Source organism: Pituophis catenifer, unplaced genomic scaffold (genome assembly GCF_029215685.1).
Source record: "Pituophis catenifer annectens isolate HBS135680 unplaced genomic scaffold, rPitCat1.0.hap2 SCAF_1, whole genome shotgun sequence".
NCBI classification, from domain to species: Eukaryota; Metazoa; Chordata; class Lepidosauria; order Squamata; family Colubridae; genus Pituophis; species Pituophis catenifer.
Genome location: NW_027256881.1, coordinates 79,835,090 through 79,847,973, shown reverse-complemented (window position 1 = coordinate 79,847,973; position 12,884 = coordinate 79,835,090). Strand labels below are relative to the sequence as shown.

Below are 12,884 nucleotides of genomic sequence, written 5' to 3'. Positions count from 1 at the left end.
TATATGTAAAAAAAGAAAGAAAGATAATCACTGTTAGTGTAAGTGGGTAACCTATAATTTTGCTCTAATGGAAAATAGTACTTGCTTAAAGCAGCAAACTCACTGTTCTAATAGTATTTGCTAGAAAAGCATGCCTTAGAAATTCTGGGTAAAAATGTTTATATAATATTAAAACTAATGCACAATTTTTTTTTTTTTTTTTTTAAATTTGATTTATATGCCGCCCTTCTCCGGAGACTCAGGGCGGCTTACAGTGCGTTAAGCAATAGTATGCTTAACAATCTTCTAGTATGACAACATTAGGTTCCTTTCCAAGCGACAGTTCAAGAATTTCATTCTGGCAAGTGAGGCGTAGCCCTTAGCAAGCAAATACCATAGTAGCTATGAATTGTTGGCCATTAAAAAACCAATGGGCAGCCTATGTTTTATAGATACTTTAAGATTTGGTGCAACAGTTTCAGATAGCTAAAGAAAGCATATTGCCCAACCACATTTGTGTTGGTCCTATTCCTGTTATCCTTGTTATATCAGCCTTCTGATGCAACTGGAGTTGGCTGTGCCATTTTGTCTGCTTTTAGTTGTTGCTTCAAGGCATGCCTTTTTTATGCCCTCTGCATTATCCCATATGATATTTATTCAGTTATCACCCATTCCTTGGCTTTATTCCCTGTCATGTAATATATTCACATCATAATCCAGGAATGTTGAAATTGATATAATGGAGCTGGTGGAATAGGAGGAATGGGGTACAGAATTAAAGAATAAAGCAATTTATTTTTATTCTATACAGAATAAAGCAATTAAAGAGATTTCTCATCTTGAGTGTTTGATTGGCTTTGTATGCCAGGCAAAATGAACCCAATATTTCCTGGGATAACTGGGCTATATGTGGCCCTTCAAGATTTGGATGTTTAAAGTAAAAAAATTATAAAATGCATGGGTAGGAACCATATTAACTGTATGTAAGTTGCTTAATTAAAATTGAATTTAAATATACATTTCATGTTGGCTTGCTCACTTCTTTTTCCTGGCTCGTTTCGACTGGCATGCTACTTAGAGGTTCTGTGGCTAGAAAACATTGGATAACTCTGTTGTAATGGAAGAATTGCATAAACCAAGCCCTGTTTATTGCTTTCCCTCATGAGTACTTTTGATCTCCATCATAGCTAATCTTAAAAAACAGAAGAGTTTGTGAAGGAAGATGCTGCAAGGAAAGAAGGAAGTGAAATAAACTTGGAAGGAGTTGTGCTTATTTCGTTTTGGTATTGAAATGGATGTCTGCGGGATGTATAGAGCCACAGAACTAAACTCAGGAGGGTACAAGGCAGTATTACATAGGGTTTCAGGAAGTATTGTGCGTGTTTGCTTCTCTTTCATGTGTACCAAAACTCTCCAGAAACTTGAGGGAAGAGAATGCAAGGCAGCATCAAATACAAGACTAGGAGAATAAATTCCAGATCATCTATGCATATTGCATAGATATGTTCCAGTAGGAAAAATCTTAATAAAAGCTTAATAGTGACGTGTGAGGTAAGGCTTACAGGTATTTCTCAACTTATGTCTAGTTAATTAGTGACCTTTGGAAATTAGGATGGACCTACTTCAGAGTTATACAAAGTTCTGATAGTCGCCCCTTCCCCTCATGGTTATATGATCAAAATTCAGGTGTTTGGCAATACGACTGCATTTACATGTTTTCATATATTTCCTATATCAAAATAGCAAGATACTATCTCACTGATTTTTGATAATTATGATCGAGCAAGATTAAATCAGCTATGTTAAAAAAGTGGTTTGGAGCTATCTATGGCCTTGAAATTTGGATTGCCCCAGGCTGTAGACCTTATAATCATATGTAAAACTGGCACGGAAAAGAAACTTGGGTTGTATTTTATGTTACTACTGAAAGTAAATGAATGTGACTTTATTTAGTTTCTTTAGGAGAGATCCCCTTGGAATCATGTAAAATGTGCTGTTGCGTACTCCACAGAAAGAGTAAGTTATGAGTGGAATAATATTAATTAGAAATAGTACCACTTTACACTGCACTGGTGAGATCACAATTAGAATACTGCATCCAGTTTTGATCACTATGGTACAAAAAAGAAGTTGAGATCCTGGAGAGTGTGCAGAGAAGAGCAAAAATAGATGATAAAAGGTCAGGAGGTTAAATTGCATGGCAGATGGTTGAGGGAATTAGGTATGCCTATCAAAGAGAAGGATTGGGGGGAGCATGATAGTTGTCTTCATGAGTGGCTGTCCCAAAGAAAAAGGGACTGACTTATTGTCTAGGGCAGCAGAGGGCAGGACTAGGATGGAGATCCAGCTTAAAAGTAAGAAGACATTTTTTGACAGAGCTGAGGTTGTAGATACTCCCATCACTGGAGGTTTTCAAGAATAGACTGGACAGCTGGGCTAGTATAAGACTCCTGCCTTGAATGGGGGGGGGGGGGGTTGGACTAGAAGACCTTAGAGGTCCTTTCCACATGTATGTTTTTAGATGACTGGGAAACAGTATAGAAACAATAATATTGGCTGTAAATATGTTCTTAAGTTGATCAAAGAATTGTGATTACATTAGCAATACTCTAATTTAAAATAATCCAAAATAAATTCTGGCTATTTCTCAGTGCAAAGAGATGTAAATAAACATCTAATCCTTAGGATGATTTTTCATTCTGCTTTTGACAGCAGATCTCATAGTGTCAGTGACTGTATGAAGAGATCACCTATAAGCTATTTGAATCGGTGAGCTCTGATATTCCTGGTATAATCACATCCTTCTAATGTATTAACTTTACTGCACTGCTTAATCTGCATAATGCACTATAATTCCCACAAATTCCAACAAAGTTTTATGAATGAGCTTATTAGCAAGCAGATACATACATACACGTGAAGCGAAGCATTGCTACTTGATTAATTTTAATTAATCGTTAATATTAAACTATTTAATTAATAGTTAATTTTGCCACTTTTCTTCTTTTACAGGAGCCAAGATGCAAAGATTCAAACGAGTATTTTGATACTGGATATGAAAGCCTTTCTACAGACCTTTTTGCTCCTTCTCATTTCTCTGGTTCTCTGTGGTCCCCGAGCTCTGGCCAAATTTTGCCCCAAAGAAGTGAATCAGCTAATGCAATCAGCAGTGACATCCTAAGGCAAAATATTTATGAAAATTTCATGCGAGAACTTGACCTGAGCAGAACCAATGTTGAGAACACAGACTCTTCTATGGAAACCGAGGACTCGAGCAGTGAGTCACTCAGCTCCTTGGAGCAGTTGGACCTGCTGTATGAGAAGGAACAAGGAGTCATTCGTAAAGCTGGGTGGCTTTTCTTCAGGCCTCTTGTGACCCTACAGAAAGAGAAGAAACTTGAGCTAATAACCCGGAAGAAATGGAAACAGTATTGGATAACATTAAAAGGTCAGCCACAGTTTGTGATATTTACTGTTTTGCAATTCATTTCTAATATGTTTCAGCCTCTGTTACAAATATCTTTTGATAACGTTAACAGGCTTTATCCCATACTCATTCAACTGATTGAAGTACAAATACTTTTGTGATAGCAAAAGCGGCTGAATTATTTCCAACCACATTAAAGGGGTTTTCTACATAAGGACAAGTTCAAGGGTGAAATGCTTCCGGTTTGGACTGGTTTGGCTGAACTGGTAGTGATGGCGGCCGGTGGTTCGAAGAACCGGTAGCGATGGTGGCGTGAGGCTCCGCCCACTTGCCCGGTCGTTGTTACTTCCTGGTTTTAACCAGGAAGTAACTTGTTTTTTACCCTCTGCACATGCGCAGAAGTGTTTGTGCATGCGCAGAGGGTCCACATGTGCACATGATGCGCGCACACGAGTGAAGCAACTGCACGCGTGGGGCACGTGCACTTCCAAACCGGTTGGGAAGGTAGGTAGATTTTACCCATGGACAAGTTTCTGTCTTTTTGCAGTTGATCTCTTTTGTAGCTAAGTTGATTGATTTTCTGCTCAGCTGTGAAGCAAGAGTGGAAAAAAAATCAGTTTTGCAGTATTCATTTTAAAACTGCAAGACGGAGTTTTTCATCCTGAGTTGTCCCCACTTGTCACCCTTGCAAATGTCAAGGAACTATGGGGTCTTGCCACCGTTTTGCTATACTTTTTAATTGGAATGGCTTTTTTCCCCCCTTGCTAAAAAAACAAAGGCAGTGAGGCAGAGGCAAGGATGAGACCAAATCGATCAGTCATGAACTGGATGCCAATTTTTATGCCTCCATCATTGGTCACTTAGAGGGAGTACTGATTGATTCATGAGCCCTAAGCATTGTCAGGAGTGTAGTGGTGAAGATACTCCTTATGTGCCATGAAAATGCTTCTAGGGAGTTGAGAGGTACAGCCAGATCTGAATCCTCCACCTCCTGTTGTAAAAGCCACTTGTGGAGTGGTCCACTCTGTTTGGATGCTCCTACTGGAAAAAAAAGGCCAATTATGTCCCATCCTCTTTGTGTCCAATATTTAGAAGTATCTCTGCAAGCTGTCTTATCAGTTCAATAGGAAGGAAGAAAATAGACTTACTTTCCAGTAAATGTAATATTAGTGAAAAAATACTGAGAAATTAGAGCACTATACAAGTCATGATTAATCAAGATTCATTGCAGTGTAATTGCCTTTTGTGTCCATGAATGGCATGAAGTGGGTATAAGACAATGATGGATGTAGGACTGTGTGGCTGACATGACTCCAGTGTTTCCCAAGACAGCCATATGCAGTTTGGGAATAAAGAGCCATGGTGACACAGTGGTTAGAATGCAGTATTGCGGGCTACTTTGGCTGATTGCCAGCTACCAGCAGTTGAGCAGTTCGAATCTCACTGGCTCAAGGTTGACTCAGCTTCCATCCTTCCAGCTGAGTTGCCTGATCGGCAGAGGCTTTTCAAAGCATTAGAAAAAATGCTTTGAAAAGTTAAAAAAAAAAAGTTGGCCACGCCCACCAGTCACATTACCCCACCACCACCACCACCAAGCCACGCCCACAGAACCGGTAGTAACAAATTTTACATTTCACCCCTGCTGTGAAGTGGTATATAAGTCTAAGTGCTATTGCTATCTGCTTCCATATAGTAAGGGCCTTCAGTTAATAAAAGCTTCCTTCTTTGTTTAAAGTTGAGTTGGCTGGTTGGCTTCAAAGTTATCCATTCTGACTTAAAAGCCTCATTTTTAGTTCATATGTGTAATGAATAAGCTGGCAATGATTATGTAGCATTAAAAAAGATGCTTTGTATATATTTACTATATCCTGTTGCAGCATCTGCTTCAAGGCTGGGATAAATTGGAAAAGGAATATGTTTGGGCAAGATTTGCTTACGTTGAAACATTTAAGATATATATATTCTGCATCTCTTTAAGTATGAGATGTAGAGGCTAAATGGTCAGCCAGGCCTATTGACAATTGTTGAAATGAAAGAAATAATAACTGTATTTTTCTGACTCTTTAATTAATTTTATAGTGCAAGAATAGATCAGATTTGTTTTCAGGAAATTTCAGCATATTTCCAAACAGAAATCTTTATTAAGATCACCGTTTCACTGATACTGCCAATCCTTTTACAGGGTTTATGATAGTTCCTACTATTAACTAAATTATGTCAGCCTCATAGATGAGGCAATCACAATTTTGGAAGTGTTAAAAGTAGAGTTTTTTTCAAATTAACAACGTCAAAAAATTTAAAGAAATTGAAAAAAAACCCTATTACATTTATAAATTATTTTACTACTTTACGAAGTATTTAAATGCCATATTTGCCATTTGATCTAACTCAAACATGTTTATCCTGGGAAAAATTATATACTTGGTTAGCGAAGAGAAAGATACAACCCAATTGAAAAGAGGAAAAGTATTTCTTGAGAAACATATATTATATTAACAAAGTGAGGTCGGATAGACCTAATTGATGTATAAAGAGAGATAAGGCATTCTGTCTCCCTCGGAACATAATGTACTTGCAGATATGTTTGTTATTTGTTACGTTGTCTTGTATGTTATTTATATGGTGTGTTGTTATTTTTTTTGTGTTCTCTTTTTAATGGAAAATGTAAATAAAGACTATTTTTTAAAGAAATAAAAAATAAATGCCATTTGATTTGGGATTTAATAAAAAAGCTTGTATAACATTCAAGCTTATTTCATTTAGTTGAAAATATTACTGAAGGTTATTTTAGCAATTGCAAACTATAATGATAATTTTAGGAATAATTATAGTACAGTATACTTAAAAAGGAACACAGATGCTCAGTGACTAAGACGCTGAGCTTATCGATCAGAAGGTCGGCAGTTTAGCGGTTCGAATCCCTAGCGTCGCGTAACGGGGTGAGCTTCCGTTACTTATCCCAGCTTCTGCTAAACTAGCAATTTGAAAGCATGTAAAAAATGCAAGTAGAAAAATAGGGACCACTTTGGTGGGAAGATAACAGTGTTCCGTGCACCTTCGGCATTTAGTCATGTCGGCCACATGACCATGGAGATGTCTTTGGACAGCGCTGGCTCCCTGGCTTAGAAACGGAGATGAGCACCAGCGCTAAAGCCGGAAACGACTAACACACGTGTAGGGGAACCTTTATCTTTACCTTTATACTTAAAAAGGAACTTTTATAAGAACTTCACATTTTGATGCTTAAAATATTTAATCAGTCTGATTTTCTGAATCTGAAGTACAATGACACTATTATCTTCAGTATCCATTTCTTCTGTTTCTTAAAATCATATAATTTCCATGCTTCTGTAAACGATAATAAGATTAGTTTTTTTAACTCTTTATATGTTTGTGTGTGTGTGTGGCACCAGTGAATTAGTGTATTGATGATGTAGAAATGACTGATTTATTGTATATGTGTGGTATATAGTACACAAGCTTCAAGCTATTCTTAAAAAAATGTATGCTTTAGTGTTATTGTGTTTTCTTGATCAGTATTTATCAATGCTTAGAAAGGTTGCAACTGTGTGGTCAGCTGTCGAAATAAATTTATTGGTGTTCTGAGGCTTCTGTAGGGTTAAAGCACTACCAAGATTATTCCTTTAATATGGAAAGGTGGAGGTTTTTTTTCATCAGTGGTGCTTAATTATTTTATCTGAGCAAGGGGCTACATTCCAGGCATGTTCTGATTGTAGTCAGTCTGTTATAACCTGACCTTGCAGAATCAACCTCATGAAGGTCATTGTGTCTCATTTGCGAATGAACCATTTCTGGTATTTCTCCTTAAACAAAAAAATAGCTGTTCAGCAGCCTCAACTCTCACATCAAAAGGCAAAAAATAAATCAAGCTGATTGATTGTTTCCATGTTTCTTTTTTTATTGGAGAGTTATTCTACATTAATTTTTGCATTCATTGATACAAAATTAAATCTGTATTTCAGAGGATGTTGGTATAATTCAGCATTTCTTTTTATTTTATGAAGGATGCACTCTACTGTTTTATGAGACTTATGGGAAGAATTCCATGGAGCAAAATAATTCACCCAAATATGCTCTGTTTGGAGAAGACTGTATAGTGCAATCTTGCCCAGAACACCCAAAGAAAGAAAATGTCTTCTGCCTCAGCAACTCTTTTGGAGATGTCTACTTATTCCAGGTATTTCTACTATATAATATCTTTGTTCATTATCAAAGTATTAAGGTCCATAATACTGAATTTATGTACTATTTATCTGCCTATCTATCTGTCCATTAGATTTTGTCCCACTACCAATTGGTTGACTCCTGATGGGTTAAAGTCAGTAATTTGTAATAAGATATTTATTGTATAATCATTCAAAATTATGCAATCAAAAATTAAAATCACAGGGTAGGATCAAAAGATAAAGCTCTGAGAAGAACAAGCCAGAGGAAATAGATATTTAACACCATATAGGCCTGGCTAATGAACTGGTAACTTTCCATTCAAATTTTTGTTCCATTCTTTTCTAACCTAAGCAGCTATTAAATTTGTGGATTTTTTGCTCTAATTGTCGTCACAAATTGCTGGGCAGGCTGGGAAATTCTGGGAGTTGATTACATAAGAATTAAGAGAAAGATATTGGTTGATAAAGCTATCATTAAAGAATTCTTATATGGTCTAATGCTATGAATTTGAACCTAATTCATTAATTGTGCATAATTATGTGTATAAAGAGCAACTTACTTTCGATTGACTTCTTTTGGAGAATATATATGCAATATATAGGAAAGATAGCCCTTCAATGGGTGTAAAGAAGAAGAAATAATGTATTTTTGAAATTATGGTTCTATTCATGTTTGTTACATATACAGATTAGGTTCATAGTAGTCCTGTGCATTGATAGCTTGTTTTTGAAACTCAACAACATCAAAGAAGCCAAATTGTGTTAATTGATAATTACCTCTATCCACTCAATTAAATTCTAGACAGGATTCATCCCTAAAAATAAATTTATTTTTGAGATTAAATATGGAAGTAAATTAGAAAATAGATATTAGACATACATTAGATGTTATAGAAATCCATTCAGAGATTTTAAAGCTGTACTTCTTTATATCTTGGTTTGATGAGTGTATTTTGAGACACAACATAATGATATTTTCAGAAAATTGAGAATCTGCAATGGCAGGATTTGTAATTGGCATAAAAGGTGGTGGAAAGAAACACTACCCTGTTTTCTCCAAAATAAGACATCCCCTGATAATAAGCCCAATTGGGCTTTTGAGTGCATGGCAATAAGACCAAGCACTTGTCAGGGTTCAAAAAAATATAAGACAGGGTCTTATTTTCAGGGAAATATGGTATAGTTACAATCTTAATTTTGAATGTAGTAGAAAAGATTTTTTTTACATCCTCTATAGGAAAATTATTATAGTATTTTTTACTATGTTGGTCTAGTATTTTCATTTAATTTTATGCATTACCAGTCAAAAATGCATTGCCTGGAAATAAGAGTGCCACTTAAAGTATGGTTGTGTTGGATTCAATCTGCGTTTCTTGTAATTGGCAAGACAACATGTCTTCTGATATTGATAGTTCAGTTTTCTTTGTTCCACAGATGGGCTGCTGGGATAGAAGTGCCAAATGAAGGCTACCTCAGACTTAAAAGAAATCAGTTAAAATCAATAGGAAGTTAACTAAGTTAGTATAAGGCCAGCATAATGATGGGAAGAAAACAGGTTGACTGGATTGTAATGTTTCTAAATGTTGTAATGACAGCATTTTTCTGTATAATCAACCTTATGCAGCTCCTGCATTTTCCTACACATAAAGCATTTTAGGCTCTTAATACATTACAGAGAAATTTAGGAGATGGAATAAACTGCTATTGGACTGTCACTGAAGGTGTCTTCCTGCTTCTTCATTTGCAATAATTTTCAATACAATTTCCATTCAATTGTATTTTTTGAAATTAAGCTAATGATAGGTTATGTAATTGCCACCCTGGGAATCAAGCATCCTGTGATGAATTTAATCTTTTATACAAAGTTCTTTCTTTTTAAAATAAAGCCTAAGAATTATTAGCAATGGCAACTGCCTGTTTTTCAAGGCAGTATTAGTGTAGAAGAAGCCTTTCATTTGTTTGAGGGGGAAAATTGCTTGCTGTCATCATGGAATTGATCTCACTTTATTGTCCATTGGTTGCAAAACTTGGTAAGTTTTATTTTAGCTTTCTGTTTATAATGTTTGACTGTTTTTTTTTTTAGGCTACAAGCCAGACTGACCTTGAAAACTGGGTTACCGCAATACATTCTGCTTCTGCTTCTCTCTTGGCAAAAAAACTTGGAAAGGAAGATACAGTCAGATTGCTGAAAAGTCAGACTAAAGCCCTTAACCAGAAGATTGACATGGATAGCAAGATGAAAAAGATGGCTGAACTCCAACTCTTGATTGTTAGCGATCCTAAAAATAGGAAAGCAATCGAAAACCAGGTACTGTGAAGTTGATTAACCTTCTGCACATTTATCATTGCAACATGTCCCTTCTTTAAGTATGCCATTTATTAATATTTTTAGCGAGTGTTTTGAAGACAATATGTTGCAGATGAGGAAATCACTGTTGTGGTAGAATTGACTGAGCATATGTTTAAGGAAGCTATCATGGGCAACTCTTCTTGGCACTCACTACTTGCACATGTGGAAGTAGTTATTTCTGTACAATTCTGAAAGAGATACACGGAAATATTCACATTCTCCTGTGTAAATTGGAAGAATCAACACAAAACAATCCTGCTGCTATCTGAACTATTACCACCAGACATATTACACCCTCTGCTCCAAAGTCTTTCTGAAAAAGTTCTGTCTTCATAGCTTTCCTAAATCGTAGTTGGAAAGGGAGCATTTTAACCTCGGGGGGCAAATTGTTTCCAAGCAAAGATTGGGAAGGGCTGTTTCTGGGCTACTTTAACTGTGTGGAGGGTCACCAGTATGTTCTCTTGGCCTGTACCTATTAGATACATATTTTACCTGGAGCAGTTATTCCTGAAGTTACTAAAGTGCTTTATAGGAAATAACTAGCAATTGATTTAAGGCTGGAGCCTGAGTGGTAAACAAGTGCAGTTCCCACAATATTTGTGTTATTCTACCGTATTGTCTTGCACCAATCAGCAGGCATCCAGTTACATTTTGCATCTTTGTAGCATCCCAATTCTCTATAAGGGCAGCCTCATGTCAAGGAAATGGTGGTAATCCAAACACGAGTTGACCAAGACATGAGTTCTACTTCCTAAAGCATTTTGGTTCAGGAAAGGCTGCAACTAGCTTATCGGCTGAGTAACATCAGTCGTATCTGGCAGGAGCGCCATGTTCAGGAGAATCCCAGGTTGCTCATCTGACCTTCTGAAATAGTGTGGTCCCATCCAGAGCTAAAGATGAACCTAGAATAAGGTGACCAGATTTTAACATTGGTAAAGAGGGACATTGTGGGCGTGGCTTATTTTGTGGGCGTGGCTAGCTGGTCATGTGACTGGGTGGGCGTGGCTAGCTGGTCATGTGACCGGGTGGCCATGGCTATGTGTATAGGGACTACTCAGAGGGCTGAAAAGTCATTTCTGACAGGTCCTCACACTTTTGACTGGTCCTCACACTTATGACCATCCTCACATTTATGCCCGTGCAGCATTCTTAACAACCATGTCACTCATTTCACAACTGCTTCTCTTCAACAAGGTGACAAGATAGGGCAAAAATGTAAAATGTGAGGACAGTCGTAAGTTCGAGGACTGGTCAAAAGTGTGAGGACCAGTCAAAAATAACTTTTTCAGCCCTCTGAGTAGTCCATATGCACAAAAGGACTAACCAGAGGGCTGAAAAAAGTCATTTCTGACAGGTCCTCGCACTTTTGACTGGTCCTCACACTTATGACCATCCTCACATTTATGCCCGTGCAGCATTCTTAACAACCATGTCACTCATTTCACAACTGCTTCTCTTCAACATGGTGACAAGATAGGGCAAAAATGTAAAATGTGAGGACAGTCGTAAGTTCGAGGACTGGTCAAAAGTGTGAGGACCAGTCAAAAATAACTTTTTCAGCCCTCTGAGTAGTCCATATGCACAAAAGGACTAACCAGAGAGCTGGAAAAAGTCATTTCTGACAGGTCCTCGCACTTTTGACTGGTCCTCACACTTATGACCATCCTCACATTTATGCCCATGCAGCATTCTTAACAACCATGTCACTCATTTCACAACTGCTTCTCTTCACCATGATGACAAGATAGGGCAAAAATGTAAAATGTGAGGACAGTCATAAGTTCGAGGACTGGTCAAAAGTATGAGGACCAGTCAAAAATAACTTTTTCAGCCCTCTGAGTAGTCCATATGCATTAAAGGATTACAGCAATAGAGAGGGATGAAGGAATGGAAATTAGAGTAGGAGTGAGGGTAAGAGAGGGAGGAAGAGAGGAGGAGAAGGAGAAAGAAAGAGGAAGTAGGGAGGAGAAAAAGAGGGTGGGGGGAAGAGAAAGTAAGAAGGAAAGAAAAGAGAGAGGTGGTAGGTTTGAGGAGAAAGATTGCTGTACAATAAAAAAGATGAAAGGGAAGAAAGCCAACCCCAAGCAAATATAAAGATATTAAGATAAAGAATGAATTGTTAAACTTTAAAGAATAAAAGAGAACAAATATGAATAAATAGTAATAATTAGAAACACACATACAAACATACAATGTATTTTCTTTGAACAGAATATTTGGCTGGTTCACAAATTTAAACAGCGTTTAGTCATTTCAATTAAATTTACAATTTCTATATTTCCTTTTTGCCATATTTATTCCTCATCTATTTTTTAAAAAAACCAATATTACCCTTCATCCTCATCTCTAATCTTAATCAAATTCAATTTTTCCCTTCTATTCTATATTATACCCCTTCCCATTGTCATCTATTTTTATATCCATCCTCACATTGTTTAATTATGTAATTATGTAATACAGTTGTTTAATACAAATTCAACATTTTAATATAAATCAATTAGTTATAAAACTATCTTTTTTGTATATTAATCAATATGAACATGAATATTCCAATTATTTCCATGCAATCCAATTTCTTACAAATCAATTAATTATATTTACCAATAATAATAAACCAAATAATTTCTCCCATATATTCCTCCGAACCACAACTTAACCATTTCTGCTTTCAACACAATATACAATTAATAGTATCTCAATTATTACAATTCCCTAGTTAAATACAGCTTTTTTTCCTTTGTGTTTTAAAATCTTGAACTCTCCTCCTAAATTTCCCATTGTTTGCAGTTTTTCACCTACCTTTTTTGGGGAGGAAAAATAAAAATAAAAATAAATCTCTCTCTGCCTCATTTTGTCACGCTGCACCAAAGACCCTGGTTCCGGTTTCGTTTCTGAAGCTTAGCTAGGGGAAAAAAAAACTGCTTTACACTGATTGCCTGTA

General features: G+C 36.5%; 1 protein-coding gene across 1 annotated transcript in view; it reads left to right on the top strand.

The window, feature by feature from the left end:
• The window catches only part of TIAM2 (TIAM Rac1 associated GEF 2), an 88,714-nt gene that overhangs the window by 3,348 nt on the left and 72,482 nt on the right, over positions 1-12,884 (top strand). The window contains exons 3-5 of the mRNA XM_070932636.1: positions 2,992-3,427; positions 7,432-7,604; positions 9,677-9,901. Of these exons, the coding sequence (XP_070788737.1) occupies positions 2,992-3,427; positions 7,432-7,604; positions 9,677-9,901 (834 nt within the window). The remainder of the gene's footprint in view (positions 1-2,991; positions 3,428-7,431; positions 7,605-9,676; positions 9,902-12,884) is intronic.